The sequence below is a fragment of the Solanum dulcamara genome, chromosome 6, assembly GCF_947179165.1.
Source record: "Solanum dulcamara chromosome 6, daSolDulc1.2, whole genome shotgun sequence".
In the NCBI taxonomy this organism is placed as follows: Eukaryota; Viridiplantae; Streptophyta; class Magnoliopsida; order Solanales; family Solanaceae; genus Solanum; species Solanum dulcamara.
The window spans coordinates 72,626,539-72,653,436 of record NC_077242.1 but is presented as its reverse complement, the minus strand read 5'-3'; the positions used below and the strand labels follow the sequence as shown (position 1 = coordinate 72,653,436).

Genomic DNA, 26,898 nt, shown 5'->3' with positions numbered 1-26,898 from the left:
AATAAAGGCTAAATTTTTATAAATATATAATAAAGTAGTTTTATTTGCATCAAATATAGACAAGTTTTCATTTATATAAAAAATAACCCAAATTAGCAATATATGTACATGTAACAAAAATATTTTCAAAACAAAATGGTTATATGTATATGTAATGTATCGATATATACATATAATAATATAATATATTGATATTGTATAAATAATGTATATTCTTGTATAGATTATGTATAACTGTATATCAGAGATATATATACATCTATATGCATTGTTGATTCAATAAAATATACATTGCAAATCATTTTTTTTCAATTCCAACCAACTCAAGTCTCCTCTGAACAATCTCTAAACTTAGATATGAGTTCTTTTCAATATTTCGAGTCTTTTAATATATATTGCCGATCAATTTTTTCAATCCTAACCAACTCAAGTCTTCTCTAGACAATTTTCAAACTTAGATATAAACTCTTTTTTATGTTTCGAGTCTTTGATATATTATTCACTCGATTTGATTCACGTTTGGTACACATTCAATTTTAAAGTCGAGCTTTAAATATAGGAAAAGAAGAACACGGATGAGGAGGATGAAGGAGGATAGGAAAAAAGAAGGATGAGGAGAAGAACAAATAATTGATAACTAGAAGAGCGAAAAAGAAAATGCGAATTACATTTCGCTATCAATTAAAAAGTGCCGAATGACTATTTATTGGGTTATTTTGGGTAAATATTTATGATCGAAAGGGTCCTTTTTGTTTAATTATCTCAAAAGTAAAATAAAATAATAAAGTGGACTAATCGGGTCATGAAGGTCCATATCCTTGTCCAACAGGATCCGACCCATTACTTTGCCCTACCAAATTAATCAGACCAATTGTCTTTCACTTCCTCTTTTTTCCCCCAAAACTGTGATAGTAATCACTGTTTTAGTTTCAAGAATCTCAACTTTCTGAATTCATTAAACAATTTAGCTCAGACCCAGATAGGTTTTTTTCACTTTGATAAACATGGCTGATGTTTCTGAAGCTGAAGGAGATAGAGAAGTACCAATTTGCCCTTCAATCCCTTCTGGTGAACAAACGGTTTGGGCTGATGCTTCAACCCTTCTACAGCTCGCCTGTAATGGTATCTTTCTCCTTTTAATCACTTTATTTGACGTATTGGGTTTTCAAGTTTTGAGTTTTTATGGATAAAAAGTTTGGAATGTGATACTATAGGGAAGTGGGGGGGGGGGGGGTAAAGTACAGCTAGAAAATATTGATGTTGTTCAAAAAGAAACATTTTTTATGTCAAGGGGATTCAACAATATATAGATATGCTTCAAAAAATTATTTTTTACACTCTTTCCATAGTATAATATTTCAATGAAGGTTTTTTTTGGAGCCCCTTGCACCCCTTTGCCTCCGCCCCTGGTACCACGTTTGGTATCATGGATGTTAGTTTGTTGCTGCAATCTGTTATATACTTTGTTAAAATATGTTTGTGTCGGAAGGAATTGGGGATCATTAAACTGGGTGTATTGCAATTTGTTTATTCAATTAGATTGGGAGACGTAATGATACGAGAAGTAGAAGGAGCTTTGTTGAATACAAATGTTGGTTTCGAAGAAGAGACTTTTATCTAAAAATTTGTCAGTAATATCCTTATAGAGAGGACATTTCCTTCTTTTTTTTTCTTGAAAACGGTGGTGTTACCTTCCACCAGCTTGGGAATTATGCCCTTAAGACTTGGGCAAATGGGAAGAAATTTACCTAAATCCCAATCTATTTACCTATGTCGGGATCTGACTACTATGGCCACACCATTTCAGTGCCTTTTTGTCACGACCCAAAATGGGCCATGAGTGGCACCCACACTTAACTTCCTAGGTGGGAGAACCAACGATGTGAACCCCAACTTATAAAGTATAATAATAACGCGGAAGCTCAAACTTATAAAGTAAGAAATAACAATCCACAAGAGTTTACTACATAACGTTCCCCAAAATCTGAAAGTCATCACATCAAGGACATATAATTCTAAAATACTAAGTCTAGAATGTCAAACACTAAAATAAAATAAGTGACATAGTTCGTGTCCGAACACTAAGGACATCATGTCATGACTAAGAGAATCCATCACGAGCTAGAAGGATAGCTCACCCTTAAATCCGATGAACTTGAGACGGACTAGAGCTGAGGTCGAGTCGAAGTCTGTAGAACACTCGCTGCACTCCACAAAATAAAACAAGAAAAGATACAAGTAGGGGTCAGTACAGGACAACATGTACTGAGTAGGTATCATCGGCCGACTCAAAATAGAAATTAATATACATAAAATAATAGTGGAAAATCAACAACACTTAACAGGTGGCAACCAATGAACAATTACATAACCAATCAATAATATCAAGATCACACATAAAGACTCAAGCCTCCACATCACACTCTTTTGAAATATGAGTTTTTTGAGATTGGGTAGTATTAAGTAAGTTTAATTTATTTCCCTTTAATATTACCTTGTCGGAACGTGACACCCGATCCAAATATACCTTGTCGGAACGTGACACCCGATCCAATTATACCGTCGGAACGTGACACCCGATCCAAATATAATTAATTTATCATTCCTTATGATTACATTCCACTTCATTAACAATATTTCATCAAGCCTTCTTTATTCAAGGCACCATTTTTGATAGGGCAAGTTCAAGATTATGGATTTCATGGCCTCGGGATTTTAGACCAATCACAACAACATATCAACCATCCAAACCACAACAATTAAATGCGTAGTAAACTTCACACATATTACTCAATGAATATCAATCACTATTAAGAGTCTATCTATGATATAGAATAAAAACCATAACCTACCTCAACCGAAGAATCGAAGTCAAGCAAGTTAATTCACCGGTGATTTTCCTTTCTTCGATGCCTCGTTTTTCCAATCTATCAAGTATATAGTATTCGTAAGTAAACGAGTCTATCAACACCCATATTGCTATATGTCTAGCCTAGACCCAAAAACTTACTCGAATCTATAATTAATTTTCTAAATTTTGATACCAACTAATATCTCAAGTCTCATATTCCTAAATCTTAAGCAAGGGTTAAGTCTTAATTCCTCCAAATAACATAAATTTAATGATATTCATATAATACAATATCCCTACTATTTCAATATATACCAGCATGTCAAAACCAAATTAACTATGAAACACTCACGGACTTCTAAGAAACTAACGGGCATATTATAAGTGCACCTCATGTTTTGCCCCTACGGTTACAAAAAGAAATATTAACGGACAACATAAACTCGATCAGTTGCAGGTTTGCAAGGAAAATAAAATAAAATTGAGACTTCTTATATACAATTATGCAACAGGAAGTAACACTGTCTTCTTTCCCTTTTTTTTTTCTTTCTTTTTGGCCCAATGAACATTAACCATATCATGTGATGATTGCATCATCTCCCTCCCTAGTTGAAATCTTTCAACAGAAAGAGACAAGTTTTCAATTGTATTATGGAATGCTTACCTGCAGCAAATCTGGTTCCACGCCGTAGCAGGTAATCGTCCTCTCTTCTTTTCTCTTTTCTAATTAATTAGGGCAACTAATCATGAATTAATAAATAAATAAAAGCTAAATCCCATTAATATATTTTTATATGTATTGAACAAGTGGTATAGGACATTAAATAAATTACCACTTTAGCCCATTAATTAATTGGTTATTTAAATTTACCCCTCAACTAAATAACTATGGTTATCAAATAGTCCAAAATACCCATTAAAACTTTACGGGACGAGTTTTTTATGAAATAAAAAGCTTCAGTTCTCAAAACGATCTAATGGGTCGTTACACTTTTATGGGGAGGAAGTTTGCATTATCATATTGGATGTGGCATTTGAGTTGGAAGGACAGGAAAGAATTTTGATGAAGCTATGAATTTAACTAGTGAGCTTGATGTGGTCTTGGGATTTTGTTATTCATTATGAGGTCAAATATTATGCTACATCTGTGTAAATCAAGGAAGAAAACTGCCTTATGTGGGTTTGTTTCAAATTATTTGGTCACAGATCTTCGAGATGGAGAGCTGATACATGGGGAGAAATTTAATCTTTTTGCTGCCATGTCGGCGTTAGAGGTAATGTTGCGTTTCCAATTTTGTGTTTTTTCTTCAATTCTCTGATTATCTTGTGGATGATACCAATCATCCCTTTTCCTTGATACTTATATGAAGCAGTATAGACTTCTTGGATCTTATCTGCTAGACCCTGCTTGATATGTTGTTACTTTGTCATACATTGATGAACTGGTTTTTCCTTCATGATGATGCTCTCTATCTTTGTGTTGCACTTACATGTTTCATAATTTGTACTAGATAATGGACCCAAAGATGGATTCAGGCATGGTACGCACATACTATTCAGTAGATGAAGCTATTGAGTATGGTGCTGCTCCTATTCCTTTGAGTTTTGACAAAACAGTTGATGTTCAAGGTATCATTGATATCATGGATCATCTTCTTGCTTGTGAGGTATTCCTAGCTTCTTACACAAAGCGGTTGATTAGTCGAGCAAGAAGTTTGTATTTGGCTGATATATATTGGGAATGCAGGTAACATGGCATAAAGGTTGTTCACTGGCTCAAACTGTTTTTTCTTGCTTATACCTTTTGAGGCCTGATAGAACGTCATCGCATGCGCTACTACATTCATATTGCAGAGTCATGCGTGCAACCTGCAATGCGGTTGTTTGCACAGTCTCAGATACACGCACAAATGAAGTAAGCACCATGCAACTCGTTAATGTATATCATTTTGTGTCTTCATGGAACATGGTTCTGACAAGTTTAATCTTCTATAGGAAAGGTGAAAAATGCGATCTATTTATTATATTAGTTAACTGATGAATATGATAGTTTAGCCTGATGTATGGGAGGTAGATGAGTCCTGTTCTGCTTCTGTACCATCTTGTTACTTTTTAAACTTGACCTTTACTTATTAAAAAAACATGATCTTATCTAACAAAAAACTGATGTATATAATATTTCTTGAATCAGTTTATAAATCTAGGCAGCCCTTTTCTAAAATGCAAACTTATGTTGGTGCGTTCTCCATTTCTGCACCTAGGAGGGGGGACTGAAACATTTATCCTTCACTTTCTTCCTAAAATAGTGATGAAGAAAGTTAAAGAAGCATGTTCGTAGATCTTTTAATACTGGAGCCCAAATTGCACGATTGTCATTTGAAGATCGTGGTGGCAAACCTTGTATGCTCTATGCTGTGGGTAGTGACCTGATACTACAACTGAAAACACATGTTGTTTGTTCAATGTTGTCCACCTCACATGCTGGGATATTTTCACACTTTTTCGGTTGATCTTCAGTTGGGTAACACTTGGAACCACGATGTCACCTATTCGTATGTTGTACCTGTGACCCATCTCGTAAAAAAAACTCTAGGGTATCATTTACAAACAGTACATGTGAGAGTCTTGGGCTGTCCTTCCCCTCACATTAGTCGTGAAGCCCTTCAAGTATTTTTGTAATGCTCTGTGCATCATTTTACTTGGCGCCTCCATTACCAGGATGAATAGCATTGGAAATGGCATGTTCCCCTGCATCTAGAACTAGCGAAGAGAACATTGAGGCTCCTGGTAATGGGTAACCTCACTGTCGATACGGGGAACACAATCCATTTCCTCCATCTCTCTCTGCAACTCATGTTCGTCCTCGCTAAGTTAAAGAAGTCCGAATTCACACGATCGTATGTCTTTTAAAAAATATCCAGCTTCTCCTCTTATAGCTCCTTCGCCAAAGTGATATTTAAAATGTATCTTCCTTCCATGAATGCATTCGAAGAGACTGACAATGTGTCATGCAGTAACTTCTTTAGTCTATTGGCAAGTATCTTAGCAATGATCTTCTCGACAATGTTGTTAAAGATTCACTATAAGCATGGTTAAGATCTGAAGTTATGCGGAATGCAGGTTGGCGCTTTCCCTTGTTTAGGCGCACTTTGCGGCAGGCATGGAAGCGCTTCATGCGTTCTATTATACCAGTGTTACGAGAAGCGAGAAACGGAAAAAAAGTGACGAGGACTCGCTTCACAGAAGTGAGAAGCGTGAAGCAAAGCGCACACTTTTTTCAAATAAAGCGCTATTTCGTAAAAAAATAAAAAATATTAAATATGCATGGATAAATAATCAAGAACTCAATAGAGGCAACGTATTAAGCAAATCTTTCAATTCTTAGATTAAAAAGTAACTAGATAGTCAATAATCCTCATAAGTCATAACATATAAAGCAAATGCATAAACAAATCACAAAGGGAGCAATCATTGGAGTTCCATACGCCCAAGCTGGATCCCTTTTTTGTGCCATCGAATAAGAATATACAACTTGCTACAATAAAAAACAGTTCTATAACTCAGTCATATAACAACAACAAAAACAAAAGAAAAAAAATAGCGACAGAACAGAGTAGCAAAACAAAAAAAGAAAAAAACAGAGCATGGCAGTAGCATTACAAACAGTCATACGCAGTAACTAAAAACCTAAATTCAGACCAAAAAAACAACAGAGCAATGCTACTTAAGTATCATTACAAACAGAAAATTGAAAAGAAGAGAAGAGAAGAAGAAGAGAGAAGAGAAACATATGCAGCAGAGAAAGAGAAGGAGAAGAGGCGAAGAGAAGAAGAACTAACCTTAGCAGCAGTCGCACAGTCACAGAAGTTGACTAAGGAGGGAAAATATTTGGAAAAACTGAAGTAAGTATTTTCACAGAAATTAAAAAAAAAACCTAGTTAGTGCTTATCTCGCTTAAGCGAGCCTTTTATCGCTTTTATTAAAAACGCGCTTTTCGCTTCTTGGACAGAAGCGCTCGCTTCTTCAATATCGCCTCGCTTCAACGCAGTAAAGCACAACCCTGTTGCTTCGCTTCTCCCATTATGCGATGGAGCGCTCGCTTTTAAGAACACTGTATTATACAGGCTCTATGCTGAAGAAGGTGGCGCTATATAATAAAATGTAGTTGACAAAGTGATATTAATTGATAAGAGAATATTATATTTTAATGATTAGGAAAAAGAAATTAGAAATTTAGGATAAGAAAATTAGCAACTTAACCAGAAAGTTAAATTTCCATGTTAGGATTTAAAATGGTTTTTGAACTTGAGTAGTTTTTTCACTTTTTTTGTCCATATACTTTTTTCTTGTATTACATTATCTTTATTTGTCCCTTCACTTGCGCCTTGCACTGAAATTGGTGCTTTGGTCATGCTTAAGCCTAAAGCCCCCAGAACCTCACAACTTCTACAGTTTTTGCCTTTGATAAGACTGCTTATAGATGCTTGTCATTAGATTAATAGGTTTGCAGTCTTTGATTTTATAGCTCGATCAACAAAGTTACTGCTTATCAAAAATAAATTTTACTGTTCAATCATTCGTCCGTATTATTGTTATGAAGGTGGCATCAAGGCACTTTCCTAACTCTCGTCCTTCACCATGTCCCAACACTGAAGAAACTAAAAGTTATTTCTTGAAACTGGTAACATGAAAAAAGTCAAAGTGAATCCTCAGTTCATGCAGAATTCTCCACTTTTTCCAGCACTTCCTTTCCAAGATATCCCCATCTAGCCATTTCGTCAACTTCTTTCTGATTAAATTCTATCCTTCCTAGTGTTGGTCTTTGTACAATTGAGTGTAGAAACGCACAATGGCCCCTTTCTCCCTCGTGCACCGTTCTCACTATCTCTATTGATTGTACAATGTTCCTTTTCGGGGTAGCTTGCCTATGAAAGAACTTTGTATTCTTGTCCCCAATTTCTACCAAAGCACCAAGTGTTTTTGGAGATGCAATCAAACAACAAAAGGGTTTTCACCTTCGACGCAACTCATGCCAAGAATCCCATCTTTCCTCATCTTAATCTGACTGCTATAAACATTATCTCTATGTGTGGGGACAGTGGATGCTAAGAGTAGAATATTAAAAGTGTAGCATGACTCAAAGTGATAGGAAGGCGTTGTCTCTCTTTCTATGTGTGGGGACAGTGGATGCTAAGAGTAGAATATTAAAAGTGTAGCATGACTCAAAGTGATAGGAAGGTGTAGAAGCGCACAATGGCCCCTTTCTCCCTCGTGCACCGTTCTCACCATCTCTATTGATTGTACAATCTCTATCTCTATTGATTGTACAAAGTTCTTGCCTATGAAAGAACTTTGTATTCTTGTCCCCAATTTCTACCAAAGCACCAAGTGTTTTTGGAGATGCAATCAAACAACAAAAGGGTTTTCACCTTCGACGCAACTCATGCCAAGAATCCCATCTTTCCTCATCTTAATCTGACTGCTATAAACATTATCTCTATGTGTGGGGACAGTGGATGCTAAGAGTAGAATATTAAAAGTGTAGCATGACTCAAAGTGATAGGAAGGCGTTGTCTCTTTCTTTTATGCGGCGTTATGAAATAGGTCAATTTCTTAATATCCGTTTGCTGATCTGCAATTTTGTTGAAGTAACTTGTCTCTGTCTTAAGTTTAAGGATATTTGGTCCCCATACTAATAAGAATATTCCTTTCTACTAAAAGCACTCAGTTATGTTCTTTAAGTAAGTGCCCGGATTTTGTTTTTGTTGTCGATTATCATTGCTTTGTTGTTATCTTTCTGTCAGGAGGAAGATCTCTTCACTATGACACATGGCCTTCCTCTAAAGGTAGATGGAGATGAAAAATGTTTGACAATGCTACATGCAGTCGAAGAAACAATTGCTCGTCAATTACGGGCTTGTAAAGCTACATTGTCTAAGAAGAGAGTTACAGAAGGTAGTCATTGTGCATGGTGAGAGCAACCTTAAATATAAAATAATTTAGACGTGAAAAAGCTCTGCTTTCTGTTACTGATAGATACTAGATAGTGCATAACAGTTTGTCCTTTGTGCTTTCCCGCTTTTTCGATGCTAAAGGAAGAATGATATTACTTTCTGCCTCATCTAAAAAATGGAAGAAATATTTCATCTGCGTACACTCTACCCTTCCCTAACCCCACTTTGTGGGACTACACTGGGTATGTTGTTGTTGGTGGTGGTGATGGTGGCTTGGCAGACAAACTTCAATTCTAATCTTTCAGCTGACTTCAGGAAAATAGAAATTGTTCCAAATATTTCACCACTTTTTTTTACTTTTTGAAGTCTGAGTTGTTACTTTGTATTTAACATCATAATGCCTAAAATCATTTGAGAGAGGAGCTCTACCATGTCTCCTCTTGGTATCATAATGCTATTATCACCACAAAAAAGCTTGCAAATTGAAGGCATCATGTTACTATTGATCATGAGATATTTCCCTTGCTATAAAGTAGAAAGTGTTGAAGTTTGTCTTGTTGAGTGACGCTGTATTGCCCTTTTAGCAAGAGCCAGCATATATTCTTTTTCTTCTTTTATTTTTCCCCATTTTGGAATTGGTCTTGCAGAAACGGAAAATTTTGTGCTGTCACTTGGGAAACTTTGATTGTAAATTTATTACAATGAGGTAGCCTTCAAACTTTGTCTTCCAGGTGTATTATATTGTGCAAAACATTATGGTCCTAAAATCTGATAAAGCTTAGCTTTCCCAGCTTTCTAACATGATGAAATATTTCCCCATAAATATAGCAAGGGTAGACTTTGAGCCTTTAAAAAGGTCATAATGCTTGCATTAGTTATGGACATGCGGTGCATCTTTTGGGTAAGAATGCATTAGACAGCTATTTTAATCAAGATCTTTTTAATACCATGAAAGCTTTGGTATTATCAGGATTTCTGATAATGTAATTTTGCCAGAATCGTAACTGTTAAGAACTATTTCGGGTTCTTTAATTGTTTACATTTTTATCCTTGTATTAGTTTAAGTCTAACTGTTAAGAACTATTTCGGGTCTTTTATTTGTTTAGATTTTTATCCTTGTATTAGTTTAAGTCTGGTCCTCTAATATCTGACACTCTTTACTTCTCATGACCAAAGCCCTTTTCTATTAAGGAAAAAACACTTCATATTTTCTGAAAATTGTAAGTTTAAAAAGCATGACGTGGTCAAAGAGTCTCATTCTCATGGAGAAAACTGCAGGAGCTTAGTGAAACGTCAACTATGCTAATCCCATTGACCACCAAATGTTCTTATATGTTGCTTATCTTTTGTGCAGATATAGAACCATTACAAAATAACCCTGATTTGGAGGAAGGATTCTGCAAATCTTTGTTATGCCGATTACGTTTTCGTAAGGTCTTACTCTGTGTTGTTATTTCAATAAAATTCTGTTATATAGGTCTTGCTGCCACTTTTCTTCTCTAAAATATATGTATCATTTCACTCTATTAAGCTAGAGATTGATAATCGTCTTGAGGATGTAGAGATGTTTTTACTTGTTCACCAGGTTTCATGGCTCTCTATGTCTTTTCTTCTGCATTCTCTCTCCCTCCGATTGATTTTGGCTTCTACCTTTGTATGCCATCACCAAAGTTGATGATGGTATATCCGATTTTGACTTCCAATTCAGTAACCTTTGTTCAAAAGAAGATAAATTAGGAAGTAACTGAAGCCCATTTATCAAAAGGGGAAAAAGTAACCCAAGCCCAAGATTTTTTTGAGTTCCACTGGATCCATATGAATCATATAAATGATTATTAAAATGTTAACTGTTTAGTATCAGATTGTTAGATTAGAGGTTTAAAACAGATAAGTTCTTATTAGTGAAATAACTGTAATGGGTCATTTGATTGGTGGGATAAGGATAATAATCCCGGGATTATTTTATCCCCACGTTTAGTTATAGGTATTGTCATTGACCCAGAGGTAAACCCAGATACAGCCCTGATGAAAACCATTTTTTAGTTGTATTTTGTTTTTTTACTCGAGAAAGACCTGGATGACTCAAGGAGCTTGTTAGCTTTTGAGTCAAGGGTCGGTCGGTAATATTTACCAAGAGATCAAAAATAATGGACAGCTTTATCCATTTAGAAGTGACCTAACCTTTAGGAAAGGGGAAAAGCTAGGGTCCTCAGGGGCTGGCGATTAGGAGGATCTATGTAAAATCCTTAGAGTCTTGCTGGTTCATCCCACAGTTGATTAATGAACAAATGAATAAGGCGTAGTGATTCTACATCTTTGCACCTTTCTATTCATTTTGTAAATAGCTAATGTATGTCACCCGGCCTAACTGAGAAAGGTCACTGCTGTTCCTTTGGGTTTCCAGCACTTTTACCATGTTGTGACAAATATGAAGAGACCACAAGGCAGAGGTTTGGAATTGGCAAAGAAACATATTGCTTGTTGCTTTGAAGAGGTAGAATCAATGATTAAGTCAGCAGAATTCTTGAGGTCTATCAATGCACCAGGAACTTTGGAAGATGGAAAGAAAAATGAAACAACTGCTTCAGGTTGTCAACCTGTTGGGTTTGATTCTACCTTAAATAGTAGATTATCGGCTCCAACTCCACCTCGTGCTATCGAGACAATTAGCTGGAAGAAGGTAAGGCGTGAAAAAGCACACAAGCACCTTGCTTTGATCCAAGTAGTACAGCAAATCATGTTTGTATTCTTCTACCAGGCAACTGAATATTTCCAAAAGCTACTTCATGAGCTAGAGATCATATGTTCCTACAATTTAGATCCAGTCTTTGAAGGTGTTTTACGATTTGTGGTCGAGTTTCAAAAGTTTCAACCAGAATTGGTTGCTAGAGCTCATCTCCAGGTAATTTCTAGCACATATAAATTCTGCATGCGTCCATTTCTGAACATTGTGCTCATCAATTTTGCCTGTTCTATTCTTGTTAATTCAACATGGCTTAGTCCCTGAAATGGGAAGCTGATGTAGGCAACTCTTAGAACATCCCACATTAAGTTGCTGTCTTTACTCTTATAGTCCAAAGAACAATTTGTGCAGGGAGAGAAATACTAAGTATTTATGTAGTTCTAAATCATTGTCGCCCGTCGGTCTATATACCTGAAGAATGGATCTTAGAGTTCATAAAAAGGTATTTCTTAAATTTAGGCCAAGTTATTAAGCCATGAAGTGAACTGTACAGGATTGAAGGTTTATATTTTTCTGCTCCCAATGTCAATGATTTTGCTAACATATGCAGAAGATAACTCACATTTTCATGTTAATGCATCTTGGTACTTGTGGTGATGACATGATTGGAAATTTGTCCAATAACAAGGATATCTGTTAACCTATTATGCTCATCTTTTCTCTACAAGTTTTGGGAACTCTGATATTTAAATTTAGTTGAAGTTTTTGCATAATATTAATTATTATTGGGTCATCTTATGACTGAATAAGCGTTGTAGTTATGATGCAAAAGGTTGGCATTAGCTTTTCGAGTTATCAAGAATTACAAGGATATTTTCTATCTGAATTCACATGAAGAAAAATATTTCTCCAGAAGATTACTCATTTATTATTCACCCAGAGGGGTGGTTGTGGGGTTGAAGGTTCATAACTTATGGTTCATATACCGGTTATGATTTGACTTCTATTGTATGTAGCAGAATTAGTGATCCAAGTTCACTTTTTTAACTTGTTGAACTTTAAGATATATTTTTATCTTTTCACAATGACATTCTCATGTGAAAGACCAATCAACAGCATTTGCTGGTTCAAGATGGGAAGCTTTATGGGCGTGATTCTGTCTTTGCTGTGATTTGTAAAGCTTCTTTGTTACCTGAGGTGGCGAAGCACCATGATATTCAGAAGAACGAAACTGTTGTACAGCTTGGGCAAGTAAGCATGAATTTATTAAAGGGAGATAATTTCTATGTCCAGGGCTTCTGATAAAAAATCTATCCTCAAACTTTTCTGTGCCTATTGGTACTCGTAAAATGTCGAACTGATCTGTTTTGGGTTTTATTTGTCACTGAATAGGGGCTAGTTTTCTGCTTTTATCAAATTCCATTTGCCTAGTCTATTTAATGAGGTCTGTCGCCATTAAAAACATGTTTTTGTCTAAAACAGTTGTTAATCACTTTGCTTCGAGTTCTTTGTACCAACATTTCCTGGCAAAGGCGTAAACTTGGAAAGATTTTGCAAGATTGGCGCATTATACACGTACAGGTTTGAACAGTATACACTTGTCGAAATGCTGTTTCTTATTCCATTTGTATTCTTGTGTATTTGTCTCATTCTTTTTGATCGTGATCGTTACTTTCATACATTTTTTGGCCTGCGTCTTTGGTTCCTCCATGTTCAGATGCTAAAGGAGAAGTAGAATTTGAACTCTTTGCTTGTTCAAGTTGGCGGATAAAAAAACGTATAATGAGTAAACCAGTCCTTGAAATGTTATCTTACTTAGATTTGAGCATGATGATTGGTGTGGAATGCAAGTGGAATATGAACAAATATCTGTCTTAATGATGGTTTACTTAGGTGTGTTTTTTCCTAAGGTTGCTTTGAGATCCTGTGCTTACATGGTAAGTTAAAATAAGTAAACTGCTGATAAATGCAGGATGCATCTGTTAAGGTGTTAGTTGGAATCAATTTAATTAACAATATTCATTTGCTGTTAAAGAGTAGATATACAACTTAGAAATTGCTCAAATGTGTATGTTTTGCCCTGATTCGAGAGTAGTACTCATTTTAGTAAACTGGTATTTGTCCTTTTCAAAAAAAAAAAGTAAACTGGTAGTTGTCTCAATTCTTAGTCGCTAGCTTAATGATATTTAGATGTTTGCTTGTAGATTTGTATTAAAAACGGGCAACTTGATCACTAAGTGCCTGCCCAAGATCTAGGGAAGGGTTAGACCACATTGGGTTAATTGTAGGCCGACTTACCTTGCATTTCTGCAAGAGGTTGTCTCCATGCCTTGGACCCGTGACCTTCTGGTCTCACGGTGAGAGCTCTTACTGTTGCGCTAACATTCCCCTTCTTGTTTGGTGATTTCTATACCTTTAGAAAATGTAGAGAACCTCTAGTTTTAGAGAACCTTAATTTGTCTTAAAAGACGAATTATTGAGTTATGGTATCAAAAGGACCCAAAGGGAGTGAATGGACATTATGTTGGGGTAAAACAATACAAAGGTATTCTTAAAGTGGGATTCAAAGTTGGGAATGGAAGGAAAATATCCTTTTGGAATGATAACTAGATTGGAGGTAATACACTGAAATACCTATTTCCAGAATTAAACCTATGCCAACAACAAGAAGCGTTAGTGGCTGACATGTGGACAGGACAAGGATGGAATCTCAGCTTTAGAATACTCTCAAATGATAGGGAGATTGATTAGGTAGCAGAGTTCTTCCAAATTCTATTCCACTTCAATGGTTTCTCAGTAGAAGAGAACAGCCAGATCTGGTAGTATGACAACAAAGGGAAGTTCTCTGTAAATTCTGCTTACAGAGATTTCAGTTTGTGTGACAATTAGGTGGGCTCTTGGCCATGGAAGATGATCTGGAAAGTCAAAGTACCTTATAAGGTAGCATGCTTCACCTGGCTATTGGCTAAAGAAATAGTTCTGACACATGAAAAGTTGATCAAGTGAGGTATACAATTATGCTCCAGATGCTACCTTTGTAATGAACAGGCAGAGACAATTAGTCATCTTTTCTTGCATTGTAAATGGACAGATCAGCTATGGAAAATCTTCATCAACTTGAGGAAGATAAAATGGGTGATGCCTGGAAGAATCAAAGAAGTGTTAAACTACTGGAACAGTGATGGCAATGCAGCTAGAAGAGAGGAGAGATGGAAGATTGTCCCAACTTGTATTTGGTGGTCTGTCTGGACAGAAAGGAAGGAATCAGAGATATTTTGAGGGCAAGTTATGCAGCATTCAGAAGTTTAAAATGAACTGTCTAGGTCTCTATTATTTTTGGTGTAAACAGAATCTGTTAGGACAAACGGAAGATATTTTTGATGTTCTTGTCAGTTACAAGTATTTTAACATATAGGAGCCCATTTTGTAAGTGACCTACTTTTGAGGGGGACTACACAGTTTCTGGTGTAGTATACCTGTTGATATTAATATAACTGTTACCTTTATCAAAAAAAAAGTATTTTCTTTGGATCAAGCCGCAAGATTTTCCCCAAAAGGCCTTGTACCATTAAGAGTATCCAACATCTTATTAGTGGCTTCTTTTTCCTTCTCTACTTTCCATGTGGAACTTTGTTCACACATACCCAACGATTACCTATTTGAACTAAGTTCCACGTGGCTCATCACCATTCATGAGCGTATTCGGAGATTGACTGTGTGTCACCCACACCATCCAGTATTTATGCCATCAAAGCTTATTGGATTCTTTTTTGTGTATGCGTCTCCAAAGCTATGGGAAAAAGTAAGCAAACCGGCCCCTAGACGGCAAAGACGCTAAGTCGGGCCCCACACCAATACTCCACGATCTCCATACTTGTCTCTCCGAACCATTGGCGCTGATACCAATTTGTTGGGCAAAACAAGCAACAAGAATGCACGACTAAGGTAACAGTGAAAGAAATACCAAGTGTGAATTTCCCTAATTTATTTGAACTAAGAGGAGACCTCAAGCACAAGCAAAAAAAAGAGCGGGCAGCAACTATACACACCCACAAATAATATGGCAATGCAAAAATAAATCAAAGGAAAACCCTCTTCAATATGAAGAGTAAAAAGTTACGGGACATAAGCTCCTCTAAATCAACAAGAGTGTTACAAAAATTCTCCAAAATGGTCCCAGAACAAGTGCCAAACACAGAGCAATGATCACTACAAGTTTGCACCAAGAAAAGCGAGAAATCACCAAAAACTCAGTCTGTTCTCAGCTGAAAATCTGGAGCTATAGGAGTCCAAATTGTGATCTGTCAGTTTCTAATCATAGATCAAGATGCAAGGAACCCTCTGTTCAAATTTCAGCTCGATCTGATAGAAATGAAGCAGAAACGCCAAAAGAAGTCGACTAATTTCTGCAGAAAAATCTTCACTTCACCTCTCCACTTTACAAAGTGGTTGCTGTATTTTTTCCTCTTATTGCCTGCAAACTCGTCTCTCTCTCTCTCTCCTCTCTCTTTATATATTGACATATTAAGTTCTCTGACTGAGCATTTTCTGGTGTGCAATGGAATCAGATTTCTGGTTAAAGCAAACCCCTCCTATTTAGGTTCATAACATTGGTTTCTATCAAGGCATGTGTAAAACTGGAAAGCTGAGTTTTGCTTTATTGCCATACTTGTTTGAAGTAGAGGTTTCTGTTTCTGTTGCTGAAACTGGGTCATCTGTATTATTTTCTTTTACTGTTTGGATTTCGTAAAATCTTCTAGGGTGCTGAGTAATGTCAAACTTGTTTAAAGTATACGCTTCTGTTTCTGTTGATGCAACTGTGTCATCTATATTATTTCTTTTGTTAATCGCCTTCCTGTGAACTGAATTCTGAATTTGTTTCTTTGATTTCTCCTTAGCTGGAACTGGCTTTTAGGAAAGAGTGCGGAGATTTCTCAGCCACTTCAAGTAATGAGGTGAATATCCTCTGCAACTGCAGAATATTATTTGAGGGTTTGTAATAATAGCTTTCTAAAATGAAATATGGCTCTTGAGGACCTGTAAAGTAGCTCTTGCTTCTGTGGGTTCCACTTTGTGCTATTTCTTCAAAGTGGAGAAATATGATCTTTCTTGATCTCTCATCTTCTCAGTGAACATTTCTCTTACGAAGACTATTATTCATTTTCTGAATTTTGTCGCAGAATATTTGCATGAAGATATGCAGACACATTCTCATATGGGTGGAGGAGCAAACATACTGGATTGCTTTCCGTTTCCTGATGTTGGGATTTGAATTAGACTTGTATTCTACTGGTGAATATTGTATGGTCTATTGGTACATGTATATTATCCTGATCAAGCTTGCGGAGAAAACACATATGAGGGTAATGACCAGCAATGAAATCGGTAAGAATGCTGCTTGTTCCAACCATCTTTTTTTCCCTTGTTGTTGGTGTAAGTCTCTCGAACAAGCAATCTGGATCTACATCCTTGGTAACCTTGTATGTAGATTTCTAGTTTCCTACTGAAAGTTTTGTTGTACAAGGGCTAGATATTTTGGATAATAGCTTTCTCCTTTTCTGTACCAAGTTCGTTCAAATTGATTCACTGGTTGAAGCTTTAAGATTCTTGTCATTAGTGCGCTGACTTATAGAGATTCTGAAATAATTTTAGATATATCACTGTTTCCCTGTTGAGGTTTCTTGAATTGTTTGTTTAGGAGGACTTTTTGCTGGATGGTTGAATAAAGCTGGAGTGTTATGTCATTTAGATCACCTGCCATTATCTAGAATGCCAAAAAATAAAAGAAATCAGAGGGAAGAGAAAAAAGGAAAAAAAGGTCATTGACATCTCATTTTTCATGATGAAAGTAATGGTTTGACTCAGATTGTATTCAACCAAAAAGTTGTGAAGGCATGAGTTGAATCATTAAAATGTTTTTACATCTGATATCTAGATGGCGTAGAGGTCTTAATGAAATTAACAATTGTGGCTTTATCATATGTAAGTTATTGAGTGTTGACTGCACGTATGGTTGTGGCTTAGTGGCCACTGAAGTGGGTGCAAATGTTGGAGATCAGGGTTCAAATTATAGCAGAGATAAAATAACACTAGGTGATTGTTTTGCATCTACTTAGCCTTAGTGGCATAGTTATCCAGTACCTGAACTGGTGCACCGACACCCAAAAACTTCAGAAATTTGTATTATACTTAATATCTTTAAGAATTGTGCATATACAGAGAGACCAGATCAATTGTTGGATATACATAGCCCCTACAACATATTTATAACCAGTGATAGATTTATATTGAATGTAATCGTGCACCCGCCACCTTCAAAAGTAGGTCCACCTCTATAGGTAGCAGGTATTTGGTGGAATAATTGAGGTGTGTACAAGCTAACTATATATATATGTGTGTGTGTGTGTGTGTGTGTGTGTGTATAGAGAGAGAGTGTTCTGAATAGGCAGTGCTGAGTACAAATTATTTCATGATTGGGGTGTAGTTGGTTAAGAATACAAACATTTATTTGATCTCTAAGTTACTGAAAAATGGCAGCCCGGTGCACTAAAGCTCCCGCTATGCGCGGGGTCCGGGGAAGGGCCTGACCACAAGGGTCTATTGTACGCAGCCTTGCCTTGCATTTCTGCCAGAGGCTGTTTCCAAGTTGATCTCTAAGTTACTGATTCTCGTTTAAGGATTATTAAATAGTTTCGAAAGGAATTTACTATTTCCCATAATAAATCACTAAAATCGTTGACTTGAGGTAAAATCAGTTGATGGCTACCTTTTGTGGAAGACTTCAGACTTGGTACAACCCAACCCATCTAAATGCCCATATCTGAAGTCCCTTGGAGAAGGAGCTAAATTAGTTGAGTCATAATGTAGACTATTGATATGCTGAGGCAATAGTTAGCAAGAGATATTGAATGTTCAGGTATTAAGTTGGAGAGCTGGAGTGAGAAAAATAGAGATAGAAAGCATGGAGAATGATGTACCGACACGCAGTTGACATTTTTTTGTTGACTTCCCCATTCTCTGGTTTCTTTTTTTGTTTCCCTTCAGGGCAAAAGAGATGCTCTAGTTTACATTATTACTCTGAGAACTTTATACTATTGCATCTGCTTGCCACTCCTTTAATAGCATTGCAACTCATCCACGGATATAGAACAAATATACAACAACAATAACAACGTACCCAGTGAGATCTGGGGAGGGTAGAGTGCACGCAGACCTTACCCCTACCTTATATAGGACATGATCTAAAAATTTGACTTGTATCAGGTAAAAGGAAAGGGAAGAAGAAAAGAGATTTGGTGAAAGATGGGGGAAAAGATTATCAACTCCCACCTGCAATTTTGCTTCTTCAGTGCCATGTATATCTTGCTGAAGGTCTTACCATGGTAATTAGCTTTTTTTCGATTTTGTTATGATGCTTTCACTAATGCCCATAGCCTGCAAAATCGTTTCTCCCGTTTTGGTTTTACCATCTCTTTCATATCTGCACACTGCAGTGAGATTTTTGGTTAAACTTACAATTGATTCTATTGCTTGAGAACTTATTGGTTATTGCTTCCTCCAGATGCTTGCAGCTTTGAGGAATGAACGGCAAATCTATCTCAGCACAGGACCTTTCAACAGTGAGCATGAGGTGTGCCTTCTCATATTTGTCATGACTTTTTTTTTGGACCGGCACTCCATTTGTGCATATCATCCTTGTGCACGGGCCTAGCCATGCTAACCTTCTCTGTATTGCTCCAATTTTAATACTTGAGTCCTGTCTACTTCAAACTCAAATCTTGTTACCATTTTCTTTCTTAACATAAGACCTTGTTAGCTAGATTTTGCAGTGATTCTTGCTACAATAATTACACATGGACCTTGACCTACATAATATTCAGATGACCCCCAAAAATATAACAAAGAAAGTGTCATCCATTGTTGCTCAGTGCTTACATCTGTTCTCATTGATATGTTTGTCTAGTAGTGACAGGATATACATTTCCATTGTTGACGAATTTTGCAATTCTTCTCAGAGGTTTGTCCAGCACTTTGAGTTGCTTCTGAAAGCTTGCTTGCCCGATCATGTCTCATATTATTCATTCGAGGAGACAACTGTTCATGCTCGTCTATCTGTGAGTTATCCTTGACAAATATTTCCTTTCCAGTTTTTCTTTTTATTGTATATATTACTTGCTCTTTCTTTTTTTTCTGGGCAAAACTTGGTCTTCGCGTAACATGAAACTCTAATTATGCAGAACATGTCTATGTACAACTGCTTCAAAGAAACTCAGAGAATAGCAAAGGAGCTAAGGAGCAATTTTGCTAATGATTCGGATAAAATGGCAGAGCTTCGTCGTATAGAACAGGTAGCTGAACATAACAGTGTTGCGCTGAGTCTTATTTCCCGGCTAGGTGCTGTTGACGCATCACTTAAGGTTCAATTCGAGTTCAGCCACCATCCTTTCTTTGCCACTGCTGTTGTGAAGAGATCTTGAAGATGAACTACTTTTCATCTCCAAATTTTGTCATCATTTCACTGTTGTGAAGAGATCTTGAAAGTGAGAATCTTCTCTTGATCTCCAGTTTTGAAGTATTCTTAGGTCTCATTGGATGATGTAGTCCATTTTTTCTTTGATATCTACATTTTTTTCTTTTCATTTATTTATTTATTTATTTATCATTTCCAATGATGTAATATTGTAATTTGGGGAAAGGAACAATCAAATACTTCATGTAAAATATAGCCATCCAGTGTGGGACATATGAGGCTTTGCTAGATCATATAAATATTGTGTTTTGAAAATAATACAGAACCTTGTTAAAAACCCAAAATAGTCTCTTATCTTTGGGTTAAGCCTTAAAGTCATTCTTGAATTTTCACATTTGGTGCACTTTTGGTCACTCCCAAACTTTTGCCTATTTTTTAATATTGATTTTGGGGAAATTACTCAAATATGTCATCGAGCTTTGAGAAAAGACTCATTTATGTCATTCGTTAAAAGTTTGGTTCATTTATGTCATTTCCGTTTGAGAAAAGGCTCATCCATACCATTATTTATAAATTAAAAATATTTTTCATTTTGCAAAACTATTTTATACATGTGGTCAATTATGATTCGGTCACATCATTAACTAAATTATTATTTAAAATGAAAAAGGTTTAAATATGCCATCAAACTTTGAGAAAAAGTTCATCTATATTATACGTTAAAAATTTGGCTCATATATGCCATTTTCGTTAACAAATAATGGCATGGATGAGTTTTTTCTCAAATGAAAATGGTATAAATGAGACAAACTTTTAATGAATGACATAAATAAGTTTTTTCTCAAAGTTCGAGACATATTTGAGCCTTTTCCCTTGATTTTGTCCACAATTTCATGTATGAGATGTTTAATTGTCTTTTTATATATTTAGTAGAAATAATAATTTAATGTGAGAGAATGTGAGAAGAAAAATACCTTGTTCTGTTTAATAGAAATATTATTGCAATTATAATTCAAGAGGTTCATCACGTCGATTTCACGTTATAGTACAATTTTTTTTTCTTGCAATGTCATATGTCAAGGTTTTCTTAGTTTGGCTTAAATTATATTCCTTCTGAACAGGATAAGGTGTTCTTCTTTAGCCTTCTCTTACATGGAGTTATTATTACTACTAAATATATATAAAAAGATGATTGAACATTTCACATATAAAATTGTAGACAAAATTAATTTTAAAAAATAGGCAAAAATTTGGAGAGGACCAAAAGTGCACCAATGTTGCAAACATGAGGGACTATTAGTATTCCATATGAAAATTCAAGGATGACTTTGAGTCTTAACTCAAAGGTGAGGGACAATTTTGGGCCTTTTCTCTTTGAAATCCCCAAAATTTTTAAATAGAGAAGGATAGAGGAGCGAACTCATCATCTATCAAGTTGTGAATGGTGTGCTAGTGGCCTTCGGAGATTTCTCGATTATCAGAAAAAAGTCTCAGTAGATTCTAATGTGCACGCACACAGTATAGGTGGGGTTTCATTTAGATTTAAATTGGGTATTAGTTTTTCTTTTCTTTCTCAGTTTTCGAACTCGAATTCCTTAATTAGCTATAGAGGTATAATTAGTATCTCACTGCAACCTTTGATGGTAAAAACATTACTAGCTTCTACCATTCTAATAGTTGTATGGATTTTAACTCTACACTAGTTTACAAGGAGACAAAAAAATTTCATCAAAAATATGATGTTAAATACTTTTTTTGTCTCAAAATACTTAATATTTATTTGGCCAAGATTATTTTCGCCCAAAAAATGTGGGCGTGGAATTTCTTTGTGAAAGAGTACAAAAAAATAAGGAAAAAAGGTTGTAATCGATCTGATTATTGGACCCAAGACCTGACCTAAATATTTCATAATTGTTTCATTCGAAAGGCATGTCAGGAGGATTAATGATACTATATTAGTTTCATCGCCTTCCAATAGATCGAATAACGAATCTTTTCACTGATGGTTTAATTCTCCCATGAGAGGATCAAAAATGCAATAAAAAAGACAGATTCACACTTTTCAAAATAAACGGATTATAGAAATTTTGCCAAACAGGCTATTAATCTCTTTACTAAAAATATTTCTTATTTTAAAAATTTAAGATTTTTTTTTTAAAACAATCTCTTAGTAATAATTGTTCATACTCAAACTTTTTTCATTGTAAAGTAAATATTAAATGAACAGACTATAATTCAAGACATAAATAACGATAAAATAGTTAAAACCACTTTCCCTAATTTATATTTTTTAAGTGACGTATAATTTTTTTAAAAAAACTACAATGAGTATTTCAAGACAGAGGGAGTAAGAAGAACAAGCTGGTGCACATGAAGCTGTATTAATTATTCTTCTTAACTGGCAAAACCACAAGCATATTTGCTGGATAATTAAGCATCTTTGCTGTAAGCTGGAATCCATTATTTCATACTAATTAAAGATTGTTGAGTAATTACTTTGTTCATATTACAATAATAAATTCTCCATATTCTTATTAGCATATAAATTAATATTAAGGTCAAACTACTTCTAGAATAGCAATAGGTTCAAAATCCTGTACTCACAATTAGTAAAAATCACTTCTATGGATCTTTTTTCTTTATTATACTTCAGTTTTATAATGAAGTGTTGATTGGTTTCAATAAATGGTAAGTTATTCAAGATAATTTACATCATATGATTTTACGTCTATGTAGTCCTCTTTAATTCTTTCACTCACCATAATTTTATATCTGCGATCCAATGTATATATTCGTCGATACAAAACATGATCGAACTATCTCAATTAATTTTTTTCATTTTATTCTCAATATATGCTACTTGCACCTTCTAAAACATGTGATATATTTACCACATGTTAAAGTATAATTTTGTGTAGATGACCTTATAGTTAGTTATTTTATATGGTCTATATTTCATTTTATTAGGACCATCCTAAAGATTTAGATTTGAACAATGGGTAATTGTAGTTGACTTCAAGATTAAGTTTGAATTAATGCTACAGTTTAGTGACAAGTCACAGCATGAGAAAATGATGCTAACTAACTTCTAGATAAAAATAAAATTCAAACTTGACAACTAATTTTAAGAGGTATTCTAGGATCCTTTTAACATCTAGAAACTAATTTTTTTATATAAATATACGTAATTTTGAGTTGAGAGTCTATTAAAAATATTTTTTCTAATCTATTAAAATAAGGATAAAGTTTGTGTACACCTTCACCCTTTTTAGATTTCACTCGTAAAACTTTATTGAATATATTATTATTATACAAAATACACGTAATATGTTGTCTACCTGTACTAAGAAACCATTAAACAATGAAACAAAGAAATTCATAAAAGTAGCGTCAAAATTAGTGCTTTTTCCTAATTTATGTTTGATCATTTGTTTAATGTTTTAATGGAGTTTTCTATTTATTTTAGGGAAAAGAGTTAAAAATACTCTTAAACTATTTGAAATGAATAAAAATGTCTCGATTTATAATTTGATTCAAAAATGCTTTTGCCGTCAATAATTTGATCCAGAAATACCCTTATTGTTATTTAATGGGTCAAAAATGCCCCTATTGTTACAAAATGGATCAAAATGCCCTTTTGAATAAATATATTTTTTAAAGAAAAAAAAATCTTGTTCCTTATAAAAATATTACTTTTAAGAAACTCTATTCTTGTTTTCTTTCTTGTTAAACCACTTTAAGTAATAAAAATGTAGGAAATTATTTTATACTTCATAATCTCATTTTATCAATTAAAAGAATAATTTCATGTACTCTATATTTTAACGGATAATATATGTCATATATATAAGATCATAATAAATTCATTATTAATTTTTATTCAAATAATGATAAAAAATAATTATAATAAAATAAGAAATATTTTTAATTTTTTAATTTTTTTCTAACTGAAGTAGAATAAACATTTGTTAATAAAAACAAATATGTTCAAAAAGAAAATAAATAATATATTTTTTTTAAAAAAAGAGCATTTTTGACCATTAAGTAACAATAGGGGCATTTCTGGATAAAAATATTGACGACAAGGGCATTTTGAACCAAAATATAAACGGATAAAAATTTTGTTCATTTCAAATAATTTAACGACATTTTTAACCCTTTTTCCTTTATTTTATATTTTATAACATTAAAAAAAATTGACAATAGAAATTTTAATTTCTCATTTGATTAAAGATAGTAATAGAGAAGTAACCCCAAAATCTTAAATTATGAAATACTTTCATATGAAACCAAATTAAATGAATAAATAACTAGTGGTTCATCGTTCTGATGGAGCGGTAAGTACATCTCCTTAATTCTTAATTATATGCAATTTTAGCCTTGTTGGTATGAAGTTTCTTTAATCAGGAGGTGTTTTACTCTCTAAATATAATCAGACTCTAATACAAACACCAAACATTAGACACCAAGCGAGAAACCACAAGAAAAAACAAGGACTTGTGGTTCATAACTAGTAGCAGCTTGTGAGGGAACATAGGACCAAGACACTTTCCGACCATTACACTTGGCACAAAAACATCCCCTTTAAATGCTCTTTTTTGTTGTGGAGGGCTTTTAGAGGCAAACTGCCAACGGAGGAAAAGATCATTGCATTCGGTCATGTTTCCACTCCATGCTATTGCTGCCACAGTCCAGGTCCGGACACCATAGAGCACATTTTCAACACGGGCCACTTCGCTATGAATATTTGGCGCTACTTCTCTGACTCCCTAGGCATAAAGCATGAAGCCACACCCCTCAAACCTCTTGTTATGAGCTGGTGGCTTCACAAGTACCGCACAGAAGCTCACAAACTTATCCTTCACTCCACCCTAATATTTATATGTTGGAATTTGTGGAAGAATAGGTGCGCGAGCAAATACGGGGGAAAGATTTCTAGCCTGGCGAGAGTGAAATTTGCCGTTTTCAAAGACATCTCTAATCTACTTAGAGTCGCGTACCCCTATATCCATTGGCCTTCGAACTGGATCCACACTATTTCCTGCATAGATAAGTGTGCTCATGAAATGAAGATCACCCAAGTCTCGTGGACTAAACCACAACTCGTTTTTGTTAAGCTGAACACTGACGGAAGCGCGTTGGGTAATCTAGGGGCAATTGGGGGGGGGTGGCATCTTAAGAGATCATATGGGTAGATTCATCTTCGCCTACGCCATACCGTTAGGGGAGGGAACCAACAACCAAGCCGAACTAGAGGCGGCAGTTTATGGGCTTAAATGGTGCATTCAACAGGGCTTTCAGCACGTTATCCTAGAAGTCGACTCGGAGTTGATCACTAAATGGATCAATCATCAGACGAAACCTCCGTGGAGCCTTCACCGGGTAACTCATGACCTTGTTGTTATTTCCGAATTATTTGTTTTCTTTTCTTGCAGGCATGTATACAGGGAGGCAAACTTCACTGCGGATGCTCTCTCCAAGCACAGTCACACTCTTACCACTCCAGGCCACTACACCACCCTCCAGCAGCTACCTCGGGGTACACGAGGATACTACATGCTAGATAGAGCCGGCCTACCTAGCTTTAGACGGAGGAAGACCAAAAGGATTAAGAAGCCTCCATGATCTACTACTTGTGTCGCATCATTGGATTGAGCGCCCAATTGCAGTGTTTGTCTCCATGTTATATTTTTAGCCATGTTATTTGATGATCCTCGCTGACGCTAAAATTTTGTTGTATATAGCTTTTATGAGGATTCATCCCCAGTTTTATTTAGATTTTTCCTTTATTTTATGTAAAGGGCGAGTCTCCCTTATTTATGTTTTCCTAGTTTCTTTGTATCGAGAGGAGTCCTCTTCTTTAGGTGCATAGTTTCTAGGTTTTCTTTTCGTGTGCTTGTATCGGGGATGAGTTGACTGACCTTAGTAGGATGGCCGACTTATGAACCACCATAAGATTGGAGGTTAGGTTTATGTCCCCCTCCGTGTATTTTTCTGTTTTATGTATAATAAGGCTTGGGGGTGTGCGGCTCAACCCCTGGCTGTGCACGAGAGGTGGGAGCCTCGTGTAGAGTCTGTTCCCGTAAAAAAAAAAGTACTATTTTTTTAAGTATTTGTTTATTGTTCAATTATTGGTTGAGATCTCTCCTTAGTTTGTGTGTTAGTCTGAAAAGGAATAATACACTAATTGCACACTAAGCATAAAGATTAATACTACTTTATATTTAATCATGCAGTGTCTTAAATTTTTATAATATTCCTTTATTAAAAGGATGCTGGTTTTTATTCTCTTTGTCTATTGTTTTTTGCACCCATTTAATTAACGACTAATAAATTTTTGTTCGCTTTTCCAATTCACTCATGAATAATAATTTAAGAGTGCAAAACGAAACTTTAAGCTACTTCATATTTTACGTTTTGCCTCTCAATGTATATATACACCTTTTCAACGGGCAAAAACCTTAAAATTGGTCCTCTATTTATGTTCAAGCACAATTTTAATTTTTATTTAATTTTTTAATTTTAAATGCCTACTAAATGTTACTCCTATAATTTTGCTGAATTCCTAATTTTCTAATGTGCTATTTATGAAAGGGTAGATTTCAAAATATTAGGGGCGTAGACGTGTGTAAAACGTTATTTGGACGGATTAAAATAGGGTGATTTTTATAAGTAAATGAATCATTGTCCAATCTTGTTTAGAATTAGTGGAGTTAAGATAAACTAAACAATGAGTCATGATAGTCTAACTCGTTCAACTTAAACTACCATTTTTGCAATTTCAAACATTTCAATTTGCTTTAAAAAAATCAACGTGTCTATTTCAATAAAGACATTTCTAGAAAAAAATTTAAAATGGTCATAATGAAACACAATCATATCAATGAAGATGTTTAAAATCCTCAAAATAGCAAGACCTCCATTATACAACTCAAATATT

The 26,898-nt window shown here is 35.1% G+C and overlaps 1 protein-coding gene and 1 pseudogene across 1 annotated transcript; one reads left to right on the top strand and one right to left on the bottom strand.

Annotated features, from left to right (window-relative positions):
• The first annotated feature begins 886 nt into the window (after positions 1-886).
• LOC129891417 (uncharacterized) lies at positions 887-20,302 on the top strand. Its single transcript, XM_055966778.1, has 16 exons — positions 887-1,122; positions 4,058-4,125; positions 4,363-4,518; positions 4,599-4,766; positions 8,656-8,806; positions 10,160-10,239; positions 11,210-11,485; positions 11,564-11,707; positions 12,605-12,739; positions 12,971-13,069; positions 16,387-16,443; positions 16,669-16,873; positions 18,752-18,870; positions 19,050-19,118; positions 19,504-19,602; positions 19,726-20,302. The coding sequence occupies exons 1-16, from the start codon at positions 1,005-1,007 to the stop codon at positions 19,963-19,965; spliced, it is 2,184 nt and encodes a 727-aa protein (XP_055822753.1). The 5' UTR covers positions 887-1,004; the 3' UTR covers positions 19,966-20,302.
• Positions 19,146-19,261, bottom strand: LOC129893643 (U6 spliceosomal RNA; annotated as a pseudogene).
• Positions 20,303-26,898: the final 6,596 nt, after the last annotated feature.

Excerpts from the sequence above, each read along its gene's own strand:
- LOC129891417 (XM_055966778.1), top strand. The coding sequence starts at position 1,005 with ATGGCTGATGTTTCTGAAGCTGAAGGAGATAGAGAAGTACCAATTTGC. Across the intron at positions 11,486-11,563 it reads AGACAATTAGCTGGAAGAAG|GCAACTGAATATTTCCAAAA; the intron begins GTAAGGCGTGAA and ends TTCTTCTACCAG. Across the intron at positions 16,444-16,668 it reads CAGCCACTTCAAGTAATGAG|AATATTTGCATGAAGATATG; the intron begins GTGAATATCCTC and ends ATTTTGTCGCAG.